Source organism: Geotrypetes seraphini, chromosome 1 (assembly GCF_902459505.1).
Source record: "Geotrypetes seraphini chromosome 1, aGeoSer1.1, whole genome shotgun sequence".
In the NCBI taxonomy this organism is placed as follows: domain Eukaryota; kingdom Metazoa; phylum Chordata; class Amphibia; order Gymnophiona; family Dermophiidae; genus Geotrypetes; species Geotrypetes seraphini.
In genome coordinates, this window is record NC_047084.1 from 286,031,811 (window position 1) to 286,055,171 (window position 23,361).

The following is a 23,361-nucleotide window of genomic DNA, read 5'->3' on the forward strand; positions in this document are numbered from 1 at the left end:
CATGTTGCTTTCCATCTATTCTTTCTGTGCAGCATCTGGTTCTTTCCTTAGTTAACTAGGCTATGCCTCTATGGATTTTGGAAACTTATCATACTCTGCACTTGCTGACATGTACAACTTGCTTTGCTCTGTTTTCATTGTGTCTCACAATGATATTTTTCACCTTACTTTTATTTTGTATTTTTAGGTGACTTCTCTTATGGAGACTAATAATAAGCTAGAGCCCTGCAGTATTGGAATCTATGATAGTTCTGAGTGCCAGAAACTATCTACCTTCTATTCTGGAGAATGCTGCTTGAAGCTTATTTCTGATTTCTCTTCACCTGACCGAGAATTAATTAAAAGACACTCTGGACTTTCTAATTTGTCCGTGGAATCTAATATCTCTACTCATCATGAAATCTCAATTCTGACGAAGTTTGAATTTCTACAGAAAAACTGCTGTAATCTGTTCAGAAAACAGAATCACAGCAATATCAAAGGTCTACGTCCAATTGATCTTCCTGCAGCTGATCATTTAAAAGCTATCACAAAGCACGAGTTTAAACCAGGCCAAACACTGTGCCCAAAATTTAGGCAAGACTTGCGTGTCAAACTGCAAGATATAAGTGGCCCTAAGTCTGATTCTGATAGTGATGACCCTACCAGTGCATCTGAAAACATCAATGCCAGCTTTTCACCACTAGGAATCTCTCCTCTAAAGATTCAACGGATTAGCAAGCAAAATTTTTTAATTTATGCTAAACGCACACTCTCTGAAGTCCATAATGCAATTTCAGACCAAATTGCAGTTATTGGTGACTTAACTCCAGCTGATATCAAAGCAGAACCAGAAAGTGGCCATTGTAAAAGGTATTCTGATTATGACCTTCTATTGACTGAACTGAAGCAGAAGTTGGAACTATCTAGTAATAGGCAGAAAATACAAATTCTCACTCTTGCTCCACACAGCTAGACTATTGAGAAAACTGCTTTGGAATTTGGCGTTTCAACAAGAATGGTTAAAAAGGCCAGGAAGCTGAAACAGCAGGGTGGCATTCTTGCTGTTCCAGCAACAAAGAGAGGAAAAGTGCTTGCTCAGCAGATTACACAGAAAGTTCTGGATTTTTATGAAGACGATGAAATCTCTAGAATATGCCTAGGCAAAAAAGATTATGTCTCTGTTCGGATCAGTGGTGAAAAAGTATAAAAGCAGAAAAGATTGCTACAGCGACAACTCCCATTCCGCCAGCTGGGCCAACACCTGCGGAGTCCCACAGGGCTCCCCCCTATCCCCCACGCTGTTCAATATCTACCTGGTTGCCCTAGGGAATTTACTGCTAAATTTGAAGATCAAATTCTACATCTATGCTGACGATATCACCTTAGTCTTTCCCATCTCCAACATAACCCCCGAGATAAACAACCTCCTAGCTTCAATCCTAACGCAAATCGAACTATGGATGACCGTCTTCAAACTGAAACTCAACTCAGATAAAACCAAGTTCTTCCTGGCAAGCCCAAACGACAAAATCAAAGATACCTCAATCTCCCTGAATGGCCAAGTCTTTCCCTTAACAAACTCCTTAAAAATACTCGGAGTGACTCTCGACCGCAACCTTACCTTCGAAGCTCACACCGACCTTCTGGTCAAAAAAGGCTTCACCACCTTATGGAAGCTAAGATCCATCAGAAAATACTTTGACGCCCCCTCATTCCGCCTACTTGTGCAATCCTCCATCTTAAGTCTAGTCGACTACTGCAACATCATCTACCTGGGATCTTTCAAAAAAACCACACAAAGATTGCGAATTATTCAAAACACGGCAATCCGACTGATCTTCGGACTAAAAAAATGGGAACACATAACTCCCTACTACCACAAACTTCACTGGCTACCCCTAGAAGCAAGAGTGCTATTCAAGTTCGCCTGTTTCTGCTACAAATCCATCCTTGGCTTGGCCCCCCTTTACTTAGTACCCCATTTTATCCTAGACCGCCCATCCAAACTCACACGTAGAACCCACCTGTTTAGCTACCCTACCCTAAGGACCTGCCGTTACAAAAGATATCTAAATAGAACTCTTGCCTTCCAAGCAGGTCATCACAATAACTGGCTGACCCACATCATCTCATGCACTTCATCCTACTTAAACTTCAGGAAGCTACTAAAAACTAATCTTTTCACCCGATTCATATCCTAAGACCCTATTCTCACCCTGGCCCCTTCTATCTCTCTATGTCCTTTACGCAGATTGTCTTGACCTTCTTCCCTGTACCATTTCATTGCCATAATTGTACCCATCTTTCTTTCTGTTTGTTCCATTTTTTCTCTCTGTTGTACCATTTTTTCTCTGCCACCTAATTTTCTCTGATTGTAACATTGTACCATTTTCGCTGATTGTCCAGCCCTTCTTCATTGTAAACCGCCTCTAACTACTATGGCTTTGGCGGTATATAAGAAATAAAATTATTATTATTATTATGCAATCTGAAGGAACTGTACACCACCTATCGCAGTCAGCATGGGCCTGAAATTGGGTTCTCAGAGTTCTATGAGTTTCGGCCAAAGTGTTGTGTCATAGTCAGTTCATCAGGGACTCATTCAGCCTGTCTGCACAATCCACCAGAATGTGAAACTTATGCTTTCAGCAATTGCAATTCCAGATGACTACAAGGTGCTTCTGAATAAAACTGTGATATGAACTCAAAAAATTGCATGTTGCAGTGGTGTAAAATATATCCTGGGCAGATCCCTCTGGAGGAATATTTTACTGAGTTATTTTGTGAACCTGATCCAGATGATATCATTGAATTTAAGCAGTGGATTCACACTTATCGGGATACACTGGAAACTCGACAGTTATCCATAGATGACTTCACTTCCGAATTAATTGGAAAGATATTGAAGCAATAAGACCTGCTCAGGAGCAAAGGTTTAATATGGACCACACAATGGCTGGACACTGCTAGACTCTGCATTAGCAAAATTTCATCTCATTCATTGCCAATGTCTTGAAGTCTGATACTGATCCTGAACATGTCCCTACCTTTCAAGCATCCAGCTTTCAACCTGGACAATACTTAGCTTGCATATATGACAATTCTTGGTGGATTGATCATATATGTGAAATTTCAGTGGAAGAATGCGACATCCTGGTTATTTTTTTTGCATTCACAAGGTCCTGCATGGTCATTTCACTGGCCTCCCCGCAGAGACATATGCTGGATCCCTGAACAGCATATTATTGCAGGCCTTAATGCACCTATGACCTCTTCATCAGGCAGACAGTACACTTATCCACAAGCTATTTTGGCAAACATTGACCAGACTTTCAAAATCATGTGCAAGAAACTGAGTTAAAAGTTGAATTTATGCGATTTCCTGATCTTTGTCAGTATGTATGCGCACTTTAAGTAAGTGTGGTTTTTGCACTTTTCTTTTTTGTCTTTAATAAAACTTAGAAATTTATATGATATTATTTGACAATTGAGAATGTCTTTCATACAATGGATCAATAACTGATAAATATGTGGTCTCAATGTATAATGTACTTGTCATGATCTTCACGACCAGTGGCATTGGGTATATGAAAATGTATGGATATGGGAACAAGATGGTGGCAACATGGTAGCTGCCTAAGTGAGTGCGCCGTCATTCTCTGCCGAGTTTCCTAAAAACAAATAAGATTACTGGCGGTCCGTTGCTGTTCTGGTTGCTGGGATTCACTATGCCGCACACTAAGCACAAGGGTGTACTCTGGGCGGACTCTTGCTCGTCCCGACAAGCCAAGATGGAAAGCTTCATGGCCAGTTCTCTGTTTTAGGAGGGGTTACCCCGGCATTTGCACCCGAGGAAGGAGCCTCAGGAGCTTCGGGGCTTGAAATATCTTTATCCCCTCCGGCTGTGCGTTGCCACCTAATCCATTGCAGGACGAGGTTGAGAGCGCGCACGCTGAAGACCAGAAGGACCCTACGCCCATGCAGTGGGGAGACTCTTTTGGACCGGGACACTTGAGTCTACAATCAAGCAAGGACCCAAGTTACTCGGTTCCTCGAAGGTGACATTGGACAACATTTGGATGGTGCTCCAAAAACTTGAAGCGGCTGTTACTAAATCAGCTACAGAAGTCTCGACTATCGTGAGTAAGTTGGATAATCTCTCAGCAGCAGTACAAAATATAAAATCAGAAATAACAACTAAATTTGATCAAATTGATAAAGAGATTGCCTCATTGCAGAATCTATCTGATAACTTTGTTAAAGAAAAAATTTTTATTCAAAGAAAGATGGAACAAATTGAGAACTTCAACAGAAGTCTCAATTTAAGAATCTTGAATTTTCCTAAAGGTTTTACAGTTATATCTTTGGATATGTTTAAAAAATATTTGATAGAGAATTTTAAGTTTTCTCTGGATTCATTACCCCCAATCAATCGAATATATTATCTTCCTAAAAAACTGGACAAAGTTACTGAATCTAATCATGCTGAGGGACAGCAACCTATTGACTTAAATAATATAACTCAGATTTTGGAGAGCTCTCAGGTAGAAACTGAGTATAGGTACACGTTGCTAATTTCTCTTGTTTTTGAGCAAAACTTGAATGCAATAATGAGGTTATACTTTCGCTCTTCTCAAAACCTTTTCTTCGGTCAAAAAATATGGATTTTTCCAGATGTGGTAAAAACAACACAGGACAGTAGGAAAGTATTTTTGGGTATGAGGCAGGAAGTAAAAATTTTGGGAGCCACTTTTCTTTTAAGTTATCTCTGTTTAATGTTTAATTAGATATGCTGGGACTAAATATGTTTTCTTTGTTCCTAAGCAACTTCAAAGTTTTTTTTGGATGTTAAGAACTTAATTCATAGTTGAAGGTGAAATTTGAATGTAAACGGAGTATTATCGAACACGTTAAGCCTTTTCATTACTAATGTACTGTATATACTCGACTATAAACTGGGATTTTTCAATTTGCAACCAAGCAGTATCACTTGTTTAGAAATAGGGAAATAAATGTGTAAAAAGTAGAAATATATAATTGTTATAAATCATTTCTCTTCCAAGTCCACAACATCATGGGGGAAGGAGATGAAGTAGGGAATAGATTCAGAAGTAACTTCGAGAAAATAGAAAGAGTGGTGAATGCTTGAAAAGTCCTCAGTGGAGGTGGTGGAGACGAAGCATGTATTTGAATTCATGACAGCTTGGGACAAATACGTTGGATCTCTAAGGGAGAGGAGGGGATAGTGGATGGCATGTTTGGGCAGATTAGATAGGTCATATGGTCTTTATCTGCCTTCATTTTTCTATGTTTCTAAAAGGAATAATAAAGCAAAACATTAAACTATGCAAGGTTAGCATCATAGGTCATGCCAGATTAATCATTACTGCAGTTCACTAACAGCTGACCTAACCAGGGAGCGAGAGAGAAGTTTCTTGTTGCTAATAAAAGTGGATAATTGACATGGCTCAAAGAAAATATTTGACCAATTCCATTTAATTATACATTTGCAAGGAAACTTTTGAAAAAAGAGTGCTCCTATCTGTAATCATGTAATCGGAAGGAATTTTTTCTTCCTTGTTTATGTTTGTGTAGTCAAGTCTGGAAACATTCTAACTTGACTTCCCAGAAAGAGTGCTGCTTCCTTATTTAAGAACAATTGCAGAAGCCAGTCACGATGAAAAGGCAGCGCCAACCAAATGTTCATTTTTAGATGATTAAAAAATGACAGATTCTCATTAAGGATGTTAGTTTTCATATTTGGGTCCAAAGATTTCCTATTTTTTTTTCCCAGTTGGTAGACTTAAAAAAAAAATGTGCAATTGATGGAATTTCTAAATTCTCTTTCTAGTTCAATAAATGTGTCATTCTGGATGGATGGGTATTATCCCAGTGCTCATGAGTCATGCAGAAGGAATCGACTGAAGCTCTTGAATCCCTACTCCTTCACTAGAGGGCTCTGCTGCCCCATTCAGTTTTTTCTTGTGCTTGTGAGCAGGATGGAGTATTTTTGATCTGCCCTGTTTATTTCTTTATTTTTTTGGTCTTTTTCATAGTATTTTGACTGATTTTGGTGCTCAGAGCTCCCCTAGTTGAGGGTCCAGCTCTGCCTGTGTGGAGAAGCAGACTGAGGTCTGCAGCTGATAGGCCAATCCCTCTGTGGTCCATTCCCTTTGTAACATTGCTCTCCAATTGTGTTGCAGGAGCTTGAGTGCAGGCTGTCAGGCATTTGTAGGGGGCTTAGTGGTGTACCGCTGGATGTGCCGGCTACTTTTTGCCTCCTCGATTTCGGGTCCATGGGGGTTTGATGATGTCAGACACCGGTTAGACTGACAGCCTGAAGATTCAGTGCTGGAGGAGTGGTTTGTTTGAGGCAGTGATTTCTTCTCCCAGATCCAGCAACCTTTGAAGCTGAGGTAGACTGCAGTACATTTCCAGCACAGGTCACAGTGAGTAAGGCTGTTAGAAGCTATGAGGAAAATCGGGTGGGGGGCTCCTTAAACTTTTTTTTTTTTTTTAAGATTTCTGCCCCTTCCCCTTAGGTTTTCCCCACATCTAAAATCACTATTTTAAAAAAAATTTTGGTTAATGCATTTTGGAGCCACTGTTTTGATGCTAAAACACTGCCACAACAACCATCTTGGATTTCCTGATTTTATTTATTTATTTATTTTTTTAAGTTCTCCAGTAGCTTCAAATTGCCTTGGTTTGCCTAAAAACTAGCAGGGATGAAGTTCTCAGGCTCCTTTACCCCTAATTCATGCCAGGTTTGCACTGAATGGGCACCCAAAGAGTTCCATGTTCCATGAGCAGTCTCGGCTTCATCTCTCCTTTGCTCTCTATGGCTGAGGAACAGCTTGGAGATCCATTGATTGGGAGTAAATCCCTTCCAGAGCCCTGGAATGGTGGTCATCCTAAATGAGGAGCGTGGAGGCTGTGGAGCCCAAGAGATGTGAGCTGAAGTCATCTAAAGGAGACTCCACATTGCCTAACATGGAATTTTCTCCAGAATTTGTTAGTCTAATGTAGAGAACCTTTCTGGATGGACAAAATCTTCAAGGGGCATCTGTCATTGCTCCAGGAGGCGCACAAGGAAACTGGGGCTCCCAAGGTTTGTCTGTCTCAGTGTTGGAGGCTGGCCAGAATTCGGTGGGCCTTTCTGTGGGAGACTTGGGAGGATGGAGGGTCTATTTCTATGCCCTTCCCGTATGTCAGGTGATACGGGATTGTAATCAAGTGCATATGCGCTAGATACAGTAGTGGCCCTCGATCATAGGGATGACCCATGGTTTGCTGGTTGTTCAGACCCTCAGCTCTGTTAGAGCTTATTGCTGACTCTCTGCAGGTCCCCTCTGCTCCCTGCTCTATAATGAGCAGAGTGAGAGTCCAGTCGTCTTTGTTTCTCTGTCATCCTGATATCAATGTATTAGTCAAGGAGCATTGCGATGCTCCTGAAGAGTCCCTTAAAGTAGCCAAGACAATGGCTCGCTGTATCTGATGGCACAGGAGCATCAGCAACTGTTTGCTCAGCCCAAGGTATATTCTTTGGTAACACAGGTAACCAAGTGCATGTCCCTACCAACTGAGGGAGGCGTGGTATTAAAGGATTTACAGGATTGAAGAGTGGATGTGATTCTTAAAGGGCAATTTGAAGCACTGACCTTGGGAATCAAAGTAGCTGCAGCAGCTTTCTTTGTGACATGTGCCTGTCATTCCAGGTTGCAGAGTCTTGAGCTGGCGGAGGGCGAGCCTTTACCCAGGCTAGCTGGAGTGGATTATGTAGCCAATATTCTCTGACATCATCAGATAAATATGGAAAATTCAGAAATGTCTAATGAATCAAAACTCATATTAAGTGAATTCTTAATAATACCAGACCTCAAACACTCAAGGTACTACTTTTTACTTTTCTTCATGCCCTTGCTAGAGTGGTGTTTTCATCATCGATCTTGGTAAAGTGATATGTGCAAATTAATTTCTAATGCTGAATTTAAATAGGCTTTATATAAATTATAAAGTGCTTAAAGTGCTGTAAAGGAAAGGCATTTATCTTTATGCCCAACGGCTGCCCAACTGTTTCACTCTTGGTTTTGTCAGGGGCATGCCTCCTTAGATACAAACACCAATTTCTAAAAAAGAACCAGAAACGCTCAATATATATATTTTAAAAAAGGTGACAATCCTAGCATGCCCAATATAATATCATAACAATATATTATTTAATCCATTCATTATTGATGAATTATTAAATATTTTATCAGAACATAAGAATTGCCGCTGCTGGGTCAGACCAGTGGTCCATCGTGCCCAGCAGTCTGCTCACACGGCAAAGATCAGTGCTCTACATGAGCCCAGCCTCACCTGCGTACTTTCCAGTTGAGCAGGAACTTGTCCAAATTTGTCTTGAATCCCTGGAGGGTGTTTTCCCCTACGACAAACTCCGGAAGAGCGTTCCAGTTTTCTACCACTCTGGGTGAAGAAGAGCTTCCTTACTTTTGTACAGAATCTATCTCCTTTCAACTTTAGAGAGTGCCCTCTCGTTCTCCCTTCCTTGGAGAGGGTGAACAACCTGTCTTTATCTACTAACTCTATTCCCTTCAGTATCTTAAATGTTTCGATCATGTCCCCTCTCAATCTCCTCTTTTCGAGGGAGAAGAGGCCCAGTTTCTCTTTAATCTTTCGCTGTACTCCTCCAGCCCCTTAAACATTTTAGTCACTCTTCTCTGGACCCTTTCGAGTAGTACCATGTCCTTCTTCATGTACGGCCACCAGGACTGAACGCAGTACTCCAGGCCAGGTGAAGGCACACCATGGCCCGGTACAGTGGCATGATGACCTTCTCTGATCTGTTCGTGATCCCCTTCTTTATCATTCCTAGCATTCTGTTTGTCCTTTTCACTGCCGCACGCATTGTGTGGATGGCTTCATCAACTTGTTGATCAGAACTCCCAAGTCTCTTTCCTGGTAGGTGTCTCCAAGCACCGCCCTGGATATCTTGTATTCGTGCAAGTAATATCAATTAATTAAGTTTTTAATTCAATACTATAATAGATCTCTAAATTCAAAAACTATACTTTATAAATTACTATTTAAAAAAAAAATTTTATTTAAATAAATTGCTTCAAAACTCCAACAGTAAATGATGATAATGAATTATATTTTCCTAACTGTGTAATGTTTTACCTATAAATAATGAGAATTTATAAATAAGCATGAAAATAGATTCTCAGTTATAAACGACATTGAGAATTTCAATGAATGATTAAGGGCTCCTTTTACTAAGGTGTGCTAGTGTTTTTAGCGCGTGCTGCATTGCTGGCGTTAGCATCTAGCATGCACGCTAAAACTGCTAGCGCAGCTTAGTAAAAGGAGCCCTAAATGTTTATCTACTTCAAAAAACCAGAAAGCATAAAACATTCACCGTACTACCTATTAAGACTTATAGTGGGAATTCATCTTCAACTTTTAGGCCCTGATTCTATAAACTACGTCTAGTTTTAAGCATGCTTTAGATGTCCTCGCTACGCAAGTGCCAATCAGCGTTACTTAGGCGTCGGGTAGGCGTCCCATGCCCATTTTCAAAAATCCACTTTTTCCTCATGTTATATATAAAAATGTGTTTTTTACTGATTTGTTATTATTTCAGGACTGTAAGCTTTAACATAATAAATCCAAAGTATACCATCATTAAAAGGATAATAAAAACACAGTATACCATGTTTAAAAGGATATTTATAATATAGTAGTTTCAGTGGGAGTTGATCTGGGAACATCAGTGTGCATATTGAAAAAAAATATGACATGCTTACACGCTAACCTTCACTCTAATCTGCTGTGCTAGACAATGAGCCATACAATAATAGCAATTCTGATTGGATTATACTGCTCCTTATAGGTAGTGAATGGCAGTTAATTCTGTTAGGAGACAGAACAAGGTAGATCTCGCTGCCCTGTTATATCCTTTTTCTTCATTATTTCAGAATTGTATACTTCAACAGTATAAAAAGTAACAAAGTATGCCATGTTTAAAAGTGAAAGCGAGGGTGGGATTTGAACCGGGGAGCTTCAGAAGATGGTGCAACAAGGCACATTAACTTGGTGAGCCACAAACGGCTTTGCTCTTTCAGAGGAGAAGTTTCCTCCCATGACAGCTTAGGATGTCCTAGCCATGGGAAGGAGAAAATAAGTTTGCCTAGAAAGGGAAATGTGATGATAAAAATGGCAAAGTCCACCATCTAGACCAGGGGTGCCCAATAGGTCGATCGCAATCGACCAGTAGCTCGCCAAGGCAAAGTGAGTCGATCATCCAGGACTCACTTTGCCTTGGCGATCTATCGGGCCGATCAATCTTCCTCTCCCCAACGTCAATTCTGCCGTCGGAGAGGAAGTTCGGGCCAGCCATTCGCTGCCTGGCTGGGCGGAACTTCCTCTCCGATGGCAGAATTGACGTCGGGGAGAGGAAGATTGATCGGCCTGAAGCAGAGAGAGCAAGGGGTGGCGTCGGGGCCTGTTATCCATTGGTGGTGTTTGGGTCCTTTTCCCTGATGGCAGCGGCAGTGGCAGTGGCAGTGGCTTGGGGAAGGGCAGGGAGAAAAAAAGAAAGGGGGCAGGCAGGGAGACAGAAGAAAAGAAGAGAAACAGAAAAAAAGAAAGGGGGCATGAAGAGAGAAAGAAAGAAAGATCAGGGAGAGAGGAAGAAAAAGTTGGGGGATTGAATGAGGTGTGGAGGAGAGGAAGAATACAGGCTGAAAGAAAGATTGGATGCACAGTCAGAAGAAGAAAGTGCAACCAGAGACTCATGAAATCACCAGACAAGGTAGGAAAAATGATTTTATTTTAAATTTAGTGATCAAAATGTGTCTGAATTTATATCTGCTGTCTATATTTACAATATGGTCCCCTTTTACTAAACCGCAATAGTAGTTTTTAGTGCAGGGAGCCTATGAGCGTCGAGAGCAGCACTGGGCATTCAGCGCAGCTCCCTGTACTAAAAAATGCTATTGTGGTTTAGTAAAAAGGGAGGGGGTGGGTATTTGTCTATTTTTGTATGGTTGTTACTGAGGTGACAGTGCTTTGACCTCTTTGAAAACCCCCTGGAATAGGAATGATAATTAACAATTCTATGCGTACAGTGTGCGTTGTGTTTTTTAAAAATTTTATTATTGGTAGATCATTTTGACTTGGTCATTTTAAAAGTAGCTCGCGAGTCAAAAAAGTGTGGGCACCTCTGATCTAGACCCTCTTATGACAGCTAATAGGAAGCTGTTAGGAAGTTGTTAAAATGAATGAAAGGGGGATTTGAACCGATGAGCTTCAGAAGATGGACAAGGTGCAACAAGGCGCATTAACCTGGTGAGCCAGAAATGCTTTCTTTGTGGTGATTGTGATATGATAGCTAATCAGATGATACATAGGCAGGTCATGTACCGGGCTGTGGTGCGTCCTCACCTGGAGTACTGTGTCCAGCACTGGTCGCTGTACATGAAGAAGGACACGGTACTACTCGAAAGCGTCCAGAGAAGAGCGACTAAGATGGTTAAGGGGCTGGAGGAGTTTTTTTGCTACTTCAGCTTGTCTGCGGTGTTCTTTGCTCACATGTTTAAAGACAATAGACTGTTTTCAGTCCAATTCTTTATATGTGAGTTTGCAAACCATTGGATCCCTGAGGAAGGTGTGTTCGCCAAAACACAGACCGTGTAGGGTCCGGTTGGATTTTTATCACTGTATTTTTTATCATTGTACTTTTTAAATTGAATTTTCATGTTTTTATATGTCAGTATATAATAAATTATCTCCAGAACATCTGTATCCACAGTTTTTTGTTTTCGTTTTCATCGGTGGATTGTTTTCACTGTGGATCATTGGGTCTCCCTATTTTTCTTTGTTGTGCTGCATCTCTTGTACAAATCCCACCAAAATCCTTTGCTGAACGGCTTCCTTAAAGTAAAGTTGACGCTTTTGAGGTGAGTTTAAACCTCTCACATTGAACGATAAACATTTTTGACAATCAAAAGTCATAATACAGGATTACAGGAATGCAATATTTCCCTCTGTCCTCCTGTCCACAAACCCAAGTGAGTAGATCCCTAAATGGTCCCAGAAGCACACCATACATCCACCCACCCCCCATTTCCACAAACAAACCCAACACACTCCTCACTCTCGGGCCCAAAACCCTCTCCCCCTCCAACTCTACCCACTCCCCACCCTGTCCTCCCACATCCAAAACGTCTAGGCCACTAACAAACTTTAGGCCCGACTTCAGGAAACATTGCCACCAGTCCGCCAGGGCTGTCCCATACTCTGCAAAGGACTGCATTCCCGAACCATCAGCCGCTTTAGTTAAGCAAACACCCCATAGTACAGAAAACAAAAAGTAAACAAAACAGTCAAACAGATGCTGTAGAACATGTCACAGACCCCAACTGCTGCGCAGGCTTACGCTGCAATCTTTTTTTTTTTGGTCCAGTCTGTGCCACTGCTGTCCGGTTCCCTTACAGAAAAATCAGAGGGGCCCCGCCGTGTTTCTCCCCCCCCCCCTCCTTAGACCAGTGCTTGGCTTGAGCTAACTATTGTTGAGCTTCTGTTGCCAAAGATACGCGCTGCAACTTATTATCCACCACAAAAGATAATCCGAAAGGATAAAGTCATTTGTATCTAATATTGTGGTTTTGCAAACACCTGGTGACATCTCGACACTCCCGACGATGACAGTGGGTGATAGATGATATATCTGCAAATAATTCCACCCGGACTCCCTCCATGGTAAGATAGCCCACTTTGCGGGCCTCTTGTAAAACCCGCTCCTTTAACGGGAAGCGTAGAAAGCAGGCTATAATATCTCACGATCTTCCAGCCTGTTGCAGACCCAAATCTCTATGCACCCTCTCAAATTCTATTGCAGGCAACTCCTTATCCGGGTCTGTGGCTTTCAAGAAATCATGGCATATAGTTTGCATAAGAAGCGCAGCATCTTTCTCGCCCATATTTTCCGTACTCCTGTAGCCCACAAATTGTTGCGTCTGGCTCTATTCTCGCTGTCTTCAATTCAAAGGAGGAGATCCTCCGCCTTCCCCTCAAGTTGCTCACACTGTTTCTGTAACTCACAAATATCTTGATTATGAGTAATCATTTGCTCCGCAAACTCATGAAGATGTTGAAGATATTGAGATCTTTAAGTCTGTCCCCATATGCCTTATGACATAGACTACAGATCATTTTAGTAGCTTTCATCTGGACCGTCTCCATCCTGTTTGTGTCTTTTTGGAGGTGCGGTCTCAAGAATTGTAAACAATATTCTAAAAGAGGTCTTGCCAGAGTCTTTTACAAGGGGCATCAATACATGCTTTTTTTCCTACCTGCCATTCCTCTCCCTATTCACCCAAGCATCGTTCTAGCTTTCATCATCGCCTTTTCAACCTGTTTGACCTCCTTAAGATCATCGCATATTATCGCATCCAAGTCCCACTCCTCTTTTGTACTAAAAAGTTTTTGCCCCTAACCTGTACCATTCCCTTGGGGTTTTGAAGCCCAAATGCATGATCCTTTTTTTCTTAGCATTAAATCTTGACTGCTAAATTCTGGACCATTCTTCAAGCTTTGCTAGGTCCTTCCTCATGTTCACATCATCAGGGTTTTCTACTTTATTGTAGATTTTGGTATCATCCGCAAAGGGGCAAACCTTACCTGACAGCCCTTTAGCAATATTGCTTACAAGAATGTTAAAAAGAATAGACCCGAGAACCGAACCTTGTGGTACACCACCGCTAGCATTTCTTTCCTCAGAGTGATCTCCACTGACCACTACTTTCTGTTGCCTCCCACTTAACCAGTTCCTGACCCAGTCCGTCTCTTGGGGTCCATACTGAGGGCGCTCAGTTTATTTATTAGACACCAGTGTGGAACAGTGTCAAAGGCTTTGCAAAAATTTAAATGCACCACATCTAGTGCACTCCCTCAATGTAAATTTCTAATCACCCAGCCAAAGAAATTGATCAGATTTGTCTGACAAGACTTGCCCCTAGTGAATTCATGTTTTCACCTCTTGTTCATTTCCAATAGTTTGCAATTTTCACAATTTCCAAATACAGTAGTTTAGATCTGATAATGTTAGAACTCTTGGAAAAACAAACAAACCCCAACATATGGTGTTTTGTTTTTTTTCCCAGTCTTTTGACAATATAAAAGACTATATAGTTCTTCAATTCCACCTGCTATGTGAAAGAAGTTTATTATTTTCTTTTGTGGACCATAGTCTGAAGTTCTATAATTCTTAATTTATGATTTTACAAATTTAAGAACCAAAAAATGAAGTTGGTTTATCTTGAAGTCCCTTCCTGAGTAACACACAAGTATCTCATAATATATTTATGAACTTGAACTTATGTTAAACCCCAAAATGACCTCCCCCAACCCCCCAAAACAAAACCTAAACAAACAAAAAATAACTTGGTTTACTTGTGTAATTGGTGTACGTACTAGCAGGAAAGTGTGTTTTAATCCTTAGGAATGGTATAATTAATGACACACGAGTGATATCATGTCTGCAGTCTTTAAGGTTATGCAAAGCAAAAAACCAAATCCAAGGAGGAAAACAAGGTTCAACTGTCTGCAGTGAAAAACAATCCAGAACAAACAAAGCAAAAAAACAATCCAGAACCTGGTAAAAGGTTTTTAACCTAAAATTTACTTGTCATAATAAAGCCTGCCTGCATCGTGTACAAGGTCTGCAGTTTTTTGCTTTGTTTGTCTTTAAGGTTATTACAGTTTCAAAACAGTGAGTCTGACAGAATAAACAGATTTAAATCATAGGAGCAAGGGGATTTATTACTTTATTCAATGTTTACCAAACAAGACATTGGAAAACTGTTTGGTACTTACTTTAATAATTCCTCACATCTTTCTTTTTCAGTTTGATAATAGCAAACAGACATGTATATTTGTGACTATATTGAACAGAATTGATTTCTGTAAATTTATTGTTGTCAGGTTGACAGGACCTTCGGGCTATGTAACAGATGGGCCTGGAAATTACAAGTACAAAACCAAGTGTACCTGGCTCATTGAAGCACAGTAAGTATTGGAGCTTTATTGCCCATATATTTTTAAGGAGGCAATACTATAAATGGGCACCTCCCATTGAGGCCCTAATATTTCATGGTGAGAGTGTATTCTATAATGGCATCTAGGTGCCCAATTTTCTACAATACTAACATAACCTTGTATTTGTGTGCCTGAGAGTCTCACCCATGTATATGCCCCCTTGTATTTATATGCTGTACCATTTATGCATACCCTTACAGAATTGGTCTGCTGGTATTTTTGTGGGTAAGTGTACGCATATAAATGTACAGTGTTCAAATGTATAAATGTGGGCATCTGACTATATAATTGCCCATTAAGTGCTCCTTTTTACAAAGCTGTGGTAGAGCTTTCTACCATGGGCTGGCAAGGTAAATACTCTGATGATCATAGGAGTTCTATGAACATTGGGCATTTACCTTGCTGGCTCACAGTAGAAACCTCTACTGCAGCTTTGTAAAAGCTAGTGTAAGTGTTTTGAAGTAATTACAATAAACCCTCAGTTTTCCGGCACCCATGGGGATTGGTGGAAACTGGATAACTGTAGTTTCTTGTACAGTCCCACTCTATTCCTGGACAAGTGGGTTATGCATCTCCTATCGTGAGACTGCTTCTAGGAAGCCTGATTTACATAATTTTTCTCACCCTTCCCTCTTACCTCATGCCTGCCCTCTGGTTACCAGTTGTTTTTCTACAAGCGAGACAGGAGTTAATCTCTTCTGCTCCGTGTTTATTTTTTCCTTCTATTCAGTATTTTTACACGCTTCGTGTCTTTGTGCTGCAGAGGTTGGGGACAGGCTCTGATTGTGGAAGATTTCTAGACTGTGGGGAAAATCTACTTCCAGGGGGTTGGCTGTTTTGCTATGCACCTCCCGGAGAGCCTGAATGTTCAGATCAGGGGCTCAGGGACCGTTCCCTTGGGAGCTGGCTCACCCTAGGTTCGTTCACTACTGGGTTAAAGCGCACGATTGTGTTACTCCACCAGGTCATGTGTGCAGTATGTTGCGAGGGTGGAGGAGGTTTCTGACTATTTTTTGGGCCGGAGGGCAGTCAGAAGTCCAGCAGTCCAGTTTGCAAGGCATGTTGAGGCAGAGGATCTCCCTGTAAGCTATTTCAGCTTCCTTTACAGCAGCTCCAGCTAAGCATGGCACAGTGAGTACAGGACTGGCAACCTGTCACAGTGATTTTGGGGGTCTTAAAAAGTAGTTTTTGTGCAGTTTGGGAGTTAGCTCTAGTTCCACTCACTCCTAAAATCACCGTGTTTTAGAGGTTCCTGTGCTCTTCCCGGGCTAATTTACTTTGAAAATTGCTCCCGTGGCAGCCATGTAGGATTTTCCAAATTTGAATTTAAAGTTATTTTTTGCCTCCCAAAAGATTTCATTTTTGCAAGAAAACCACTCAGATGGACTCCTTAGGCAGGATACTTCAGATTCATGCCCTGTTTGTGGTGGATGGCTGTCTATTGAGCAGCCGTGTTCCATGTGTTGTGTGGTACAGGAGGGGGGTCGAGGTTTCGTTTGCGCTGGTTCCCTTGACCTCTTTAGGGAGTCCTGCCATCCACTCCAGCCGTGGTCAGTCCAAATTGACCCCTGGGGACTGCGCATTTACAGCTCCGGTGAAACGGAGCCATGATTTGGCGCCAAAGGAGAAAAAAATCCTCCAAAAGCGCCAGAGTTCCCAGGAGGTGGCTGCTGCTGCTCCAGACGAAGGGTTACCCCTGAAATTTATTAACATGCTGTTCCAGGCTTATCTAGACAAGAAAAAGGCGCCAAATACAATTCCTTTGGCATCCTTGCTCACTTTGGGGGGGGGTCTCCGTCTCCTTCTCCGTCTCCGTCTCCGTCCCCGTCCTCTCTTCCCAGGATACGGATCTTAAGTCCAAACACTGAGTTGCCTGGGGATGATTTGTCTGATGATGACATGAATGATCAAGACAATCTAATCATGCCATTTCTTACTCAGGCGTCGCTACATCCTACTGTGGGGGATGTAGCAGCACTCGCAGATCTCCAAGATCCAGATCCAGGAGAGGTTCCAGATCTGGATGAGGACCTCACCATGTGAAGATTCTTTAAGCCCTCAGCGTTGGTCTAATTTCTGAATTCTTCCAGGAATTGAAATTAGAGGTTGTGCAGTCAGCAGCAGCAGCATGAAGCCACAGTCTTCGTCCTTTCATGATCATCCAAATGTAGTAAAAACGTTCACGGATCACTGGGAGGTGCCAGAGGGTCCTCTTGAGTCACTAAGCCATGTCCAAGCTCTACCCAATGGCAGATGCATTTAATCAGCCTTTTGCATCACTGAAAGTGAATGGCACAGGTTACCAAGCGCACTTCTTTCCCTAGTGATGGAGGGGCTGTGTTGAAAGATACACAGGACCATAGGATTGATTTCATCCTTCTTTGACTCTACATCAGGGGGTGTAGAATGAAAGCAGTGCATGCAAATAGATGTCATGCATATTCATTGTGGAAATCCTGAAAACCCAACTGGATTGCGGCCCTCGAGGAGGGACTTTGACACCCCTGCTCTATATCCTCCGAACTGAAAGAGGCTGCAGACACTTTTTTTTTTTTTGTAGCCAGAGCTTGCCACTCCAAACTTCATCATGATCCTGCTCTAAGATATCCCCTTTTTGATTTCAGGTGTAGGTTATGTGGAAGATGCCTTGTATGATCATATCGTGGATTATGTGGAAGATGCCTTGTATGATCATATCGTGGATTATGTGGAAAATGCCTTGTATGATCATACTGTATGGGGTCATACTGGACTTAGTGCTTACAAACGGGGAAAGTGTTTCTGATGTTACAGTGGGTGATCATCTGGCATCCAGTGATCACTGCATGGTACGGTTTAATATTAAGATGGGTGTAGAAAGGGCTCATTCAAAAGCAAAGGTTCTAGACTTTAAAAAAAATCCTAACTTTTTTGGATGGGGGTTTACATCAAAGAATTGTTGTCTGGGTGGAAAAGTCTGGAAGGAGAGGAAATGCGGTGGGCAAAACTGAAAGGATCAATTATAAGGGCAACAAACTTTTTGTGAGTCAAGTATGTAAAAGGAAAAGAAGGCCGCTTTGGTTCTCAAAAGTAGTAGCTGAGAAGGTAAGGAAGAAGTAAGGTGACAGAGGGTCGTGATCAATGGTGATCAATTTCTTTGACTGGGTGACCAGAGAATTGGATAGAGGATGTGCGGTAGATGTGGTGTATTTAGATTTTAGCAAAGCCTTTGACAGTGTTCCACACAGATGTCTAATAAATAAACTGAGTGCCCTTGGGATGGGTCCCAAAGTGACAGGCTGGGTCAAGAACTGGTTGAGTGGAAGGCAACACAGGGTAGTGGTCGATGGAGATCACTCTGAGAAAAGGGATTATACCAGTGGTGTGCCTCAAGGTTCTGTTCTTGGGTCAGTTTTTTTTAACATTTTAATAAATGATATTGCTGAAGGGTTGTCGGGTAAGATTTGCCTCTTTGCGAATGATACCAAAATGTTCAATAGCATGAAGAAAGACCTGGCGAAGCTTGAAGAATGGTTTGAAATTTGGCAGATAAAATATAATGCTAAGAAATGCATTTGGGCTGCAAGAACCTGAGGGAATGGTACAGTTTAGGGGGTGAAGAACTTATGTGCATGACAGAAGAGCGGGACTTGGGTGTGATTGTCTGTGATGATCTTAAGGTGGCCAAACAGGTTGAAAAAGTGACGGCAAAAGCTAGAAGGATGCTAGGTTGCATAGGGAGAGGTATGACCAGTAGGAAAAAGGAGGTATTAGTGCCTTTATATAAGACTTTGGTGAGATCTCATTTAGAATATTGTGTAGAATTCTGGAGGCTGCACCTTCAAAAAGATATAAAAAGGATGGAGTCGGTCCAGAGGAATGCTACTAAAATGGTTTGTGGCCTTCATGATAAGTCGTATGGGGACAGACTTAAAGATCTCAATCTATATACTTTGGAGGAAAGGCGGGAGAGGGGAGATATAATAGTCATTTAAATACCTACGTAATATAAATATGCATGAGTTGAGTCTCTTTCATTTGAAAGGAAACTGCAATGAGATGGCATAGGATGATGTTAAGAGGTGATAGGCTCCGGAGTAATCTGAGGAAATACTTTTTTATGGAAAGGGTGGTAGAAGCATGGAACAGTCTCCCAGAAGAGGTGGTGGAAGCAAGAGACTGTGTCTGAATTCAAGAGGGCCTGGGATAGGCATGTGGGATCTCTCGGAGAGAGAAAGAGATAATGGTTACTGTGGATGGGCAGACTAGATGGGTCACTTGGCCTTTATCTGCTGTCATGTTTCTATGTTCAGAGTTAGCTCTTGGCGTACTCTATTTTGGCATGTAGGAGTTGTGGATCCAGCAGTTGTCTGGTGACTCATCCTCTAATGAGACCCTGAGTAAATTACCTTTTAGAGGGCAATTACTGTTCGGTAATGGTATGGACGACCTCATGGCTAGTGTTCAGGACTGTAAACCCTTGCCTGAGAGCAGGCCCTAGACCTCTCGAGGTCCAGGACGTTCTAGCTTTTGTCCCTCCAGACGTTCCCATCAGTACTATGGAAGAACCTCAGGTCAGAGATCCTATCTAGAGAATGACACAAGGGAAAAAATTTGTCCCCGTCATCGTCCTGTCTCCGCGACCACCGTCCCTGTCACCGCCCTGTCCCTGCAACTACTGTCCCCGCTAGTGCTGCCCGATTCAAGAAAAAAAATTTTGATTAGATTCAGCCTATTGAATCGATTTTTCAATTCGATTTTCCTGCCCAATTGGGTGGTTTTTTCCAAACATCCTGGTGGGATTATTTTATAGGTCTGGCATCTCTCCTCCTCCCTCTGCCCAGGCCTGCCTCCTGCCGCGAAGGCATTCTTCCTCCTCCTCCCTATGCACAGGCCTGGCTCCTGCCACGAAGGCACTCTTCCTTCTCCTCCCTCTGCACAGGACTGTCTCCTGCCATGAAGGCACTCTTCCTTCTCCTCCCTCTGCATAGGCCTACCTCCTGCCGTGAAGGCACTCTTCCTCCTCCTCCCCGCCGCAAAGGCTTGCTCCCCCTGCAAAGGCCTGCCCTCCCCGCTGCGAAGGCACTCTTCATCCTCCTCCCCGCCACGAAGGCACTCTTCTTCCTCCTCCTCCTCCCCCCCGTGAAGGCACTCTTCTTCCTCCTCCCTGCTGCGAAGTTCTGCTCCCCCTGCAAACCTGCATATTCCCCCAGGTTCCCTGCACTTACTTTAAGCAGCTAATACAGCAGCCTGCAGGATAACTGGTGCTATAGCCTGATTTGGGCTTTGGCAGATAAGCAGTATACTTTATCATGCCAAAGGGAGCCTCCAAAGACTGGAGACCACTCCTGGACATCAAAGCTGTCAGCCTTCAAGGTTCCCTGCTTCAGGATGGAAACAGTGCAATCTGTGACCGCCTCAGTGGCTTCTGAGGAATTCTTGACTTCCCTGGACTTGACAGAGGCTTATCTTCATATTCACATTTTTCCGGAGCACAGGAAATATCTGAGGTTCCCTGTTCTGCAGCAACACTTCCAATTTGCAGCCTTGCCCTTCGGGCTGGCGACTGTGCTCAGGACGTTCACTATGGTAATAGTAGTAATGGCGGCCCACTTACAGAAACTCAGAATTCAAGTCCATCCGTACTTGGACGACTGACTTACCAGAGCCCGGTCTGATCCAAGGGGCACCATGTGGTTCAGCTGCTTCAGCATCTTGGCTTGTTGATCAGCTTTCAAAAGAGCTAGCATGTTCTGACCCAGGACTTGGAATACTTGGGATCTGGTTTGCTACAGGGCAGGACAAGGTTTTTCTTCCCGACTCGTGCCAGGGGAAGCTTTGCCAGCTGATATGTGCTTTCCTGGAAACTCTGGCTCCGACAGCCTGGCAGTACCTGAAGGTCCTGAGATCCATGGTTGAAACCAATGATGTGGTTCCCTGGGCAAGAGCTGTGCTCGCTACACTATCTGCTTATTTTACGTTGGGAGTCCGCAGCAGGAGCCACTGCATATGTGGCTCCCTTGGACGGCGGAGGCTCGGAACAGTCTAGCCTGTTGGTTGAATTCTCCATCTGTGTCCCGGAGTCTTCCCCTCCGGATCTCAGCCTGGGTGATCCTGATGACAGATGCCAGCCTGTATAGCTGGAATGCTGTTTGCTCAGACAATCCAGTCCATGGCCAGTGGTCTCTGTCTGAGAGAAAATGGTTCATCAATCGCCTGGAGTTTCAAGCGATTCAGCTGGCCCTTCTGCATTTTGAGAAGTGACGTGGCAGAGGAAAGGCCCTGCTGGAACTGGCCAGGTGCAGCCTGTTTATGGCACTGCCTCTGCTCATTGACTGCTGCTGCTTCGGGTAAGGGAGGGAGGGCAGTTGGTCAGGACTGGCTCTCTTCTTTGGGGGCCAGAGAGAAGGAAGGCGGTTGGTCAGGACTGGCTGTGCTGCTTCGAGGGCCGGAGGGGGGCGGAGTGTCAGGACCAGCTGTCTGCTGCTTCAGGAGCTGGAAGGAGGAAGGGAGGGAGGTATGTGGCAGGACCAGCTGACATGGGTGCTGGACACATAAGTGGGGGAGGAGGAGGAAGGGACATGGATACTGGTCTGGCAGGATGAAGGACGCGTCAGGAATCTTCAGGCTGGTGTGTATTTTGCAAGTCCGGGAAGGCACAAGAAGAGTCTGATAAGACCAGTGAGGGCAGTTCTTAGGACCTTTTGCAGTCTGTCTATGCTGTAGCATTTTGAAGTCCAAGGATGTGGCTGCTGGCGCTTGTCTTCAGCTCAAAGTGGGAACAGTAGCCATTTTGCAGAAATGAGGTGCATATGCTGTACCTCCTTCAAGGCTTCAGGGCCTCAGTGTCTCTCTCTTCTGGACAGCCAGACTTGACTAGGCAGCGGGGATCTAGGTTTTCCCCTGAATATGTGCTGGTTTTACAGCAGGCCTGTCCACTAAAACAGTCAGGTAGCATATTCTGGGTCCTCTTCTCTTTCCCTGAATGAATGGTGGTGCTGAAAAGAACAGCTCCCAGCACAGAGAGCTCAGAAAGCAAGTAGCTCCTTTGGGAGCTGGGCAACCCTCGGGAAGAGGAATGCTGTCTTTGGCCTAATTCCCGGTAAGCCCTGAAGGACATTGCTGACCGGCACTAAGTGCAGCAGAGTAGAGTGGCCAGACTGACCAGCCCTGACAGGGGAAACTGGTGCAGTGGGGACCTATACACCGGCAGGGAAAGACCTGAAGAGCAGCTAATGACCTGGAGTTGAGGGGCTTAGGCTTGATGACTGGAGGTGGGGTCCGGTGAAAAAGAATCCAGGTGAGTGTGTCTGCGAGAAGATAGCTATGGGCTGAGAGAGCCCTCTGTGCATGTGTACAGGATAAGATGACTGAGCGACAGTCCTCAGGGTGTGCATCTGCAATAAGACAGCTAAGGGGCTGGGAGAGAGCCCTTGGTGCATGAGTGCAGGATAAGATGACCGAGCGACAGAGAAGCTGGGAGAGACCAAGGACCCTGAGAGAACTGGCCAGAGGACTGGCGGAAGGACTAGCTGGGACAGTGGCAACCGGTGGAGGGACTGGTAATTGACACTGGACGCTGCCGAAGACCTGGAGGGCTAATGGAGGGTCAGAAAGGTCTCTTGAGAAGACCTGTAGAGATGGAGTCCAGGAAGGACTAAGAACATAAGATCATAAGAATTGCCACTGCTGAGTCAGACCAGTGGTCCATCATGCCCAGCAGTCCGCTCATGTGGCGGCCCTCTGGTCTAAGATTAGCACCCTAACTGAGACTAGCCCTACCAGCGCACGTTCTTGTTCAGCAGAAACTTGTCTAACTTTGTCTTGAATCCTTGGAGGGTGTTTTCCCCTATAACAGCCTCTGGAAGAGCGTTCTAGAGAATGACCAGGAGGATCTGGGAAGATCTGGTCAAACTCTGAGAATGACCAGGAGGAGCTGGGAAGATCTGGTCAAAGTTTTAATGGAATGTGTGATGTGTATGTAACCCTGTATTTGTGTTTTAATAGAGAACCACAGAGAATTATTACATCAAACAAATTAGACATGATGCCCCCAATAAGTCAAGACAACTTTAAGTCACACTAAATAAACTTTCTAATGCTAACAGTTCTTCTGTGCAAAAGTTCTACTCTGAAATCAGAAGATTTAGCGGACTATTTTATTTCTAAAACAGAATCCTTATGCCAAACTCTTCCAATTTATCTACGAGTAACATTGGTTGCTAATTCTTTGTTATCATCTTGTATTATAACATCGCAGGCCCCATTATGGTCAGAATTTAATTTGCCTACTATTAG

At 43.3% G+C, this 23,361-nt stretch overlaps 1 protein-coding gene across 1 annotated transcript in view; it reads left to right on the plus strand.

The window, feature by feature from the left end:
* ATRN (attractin) overlaps window positions 1-23,361 on the plus strand; it is a 333,522-nt gene that overhangs the window by 25,563 nt on the left and 284,598 nt on the right. The window contains exon 2 of the mRNA XM_033953188.1: window positions 14,971-15,054. Coding sequence (XP_033809079.1) covers window positions 14,971-15,054 — 84 coding nt within the window. The remainder of the gene's footprint in view (window positions 1-14,970; window positions 15,055-23,361) is intronic.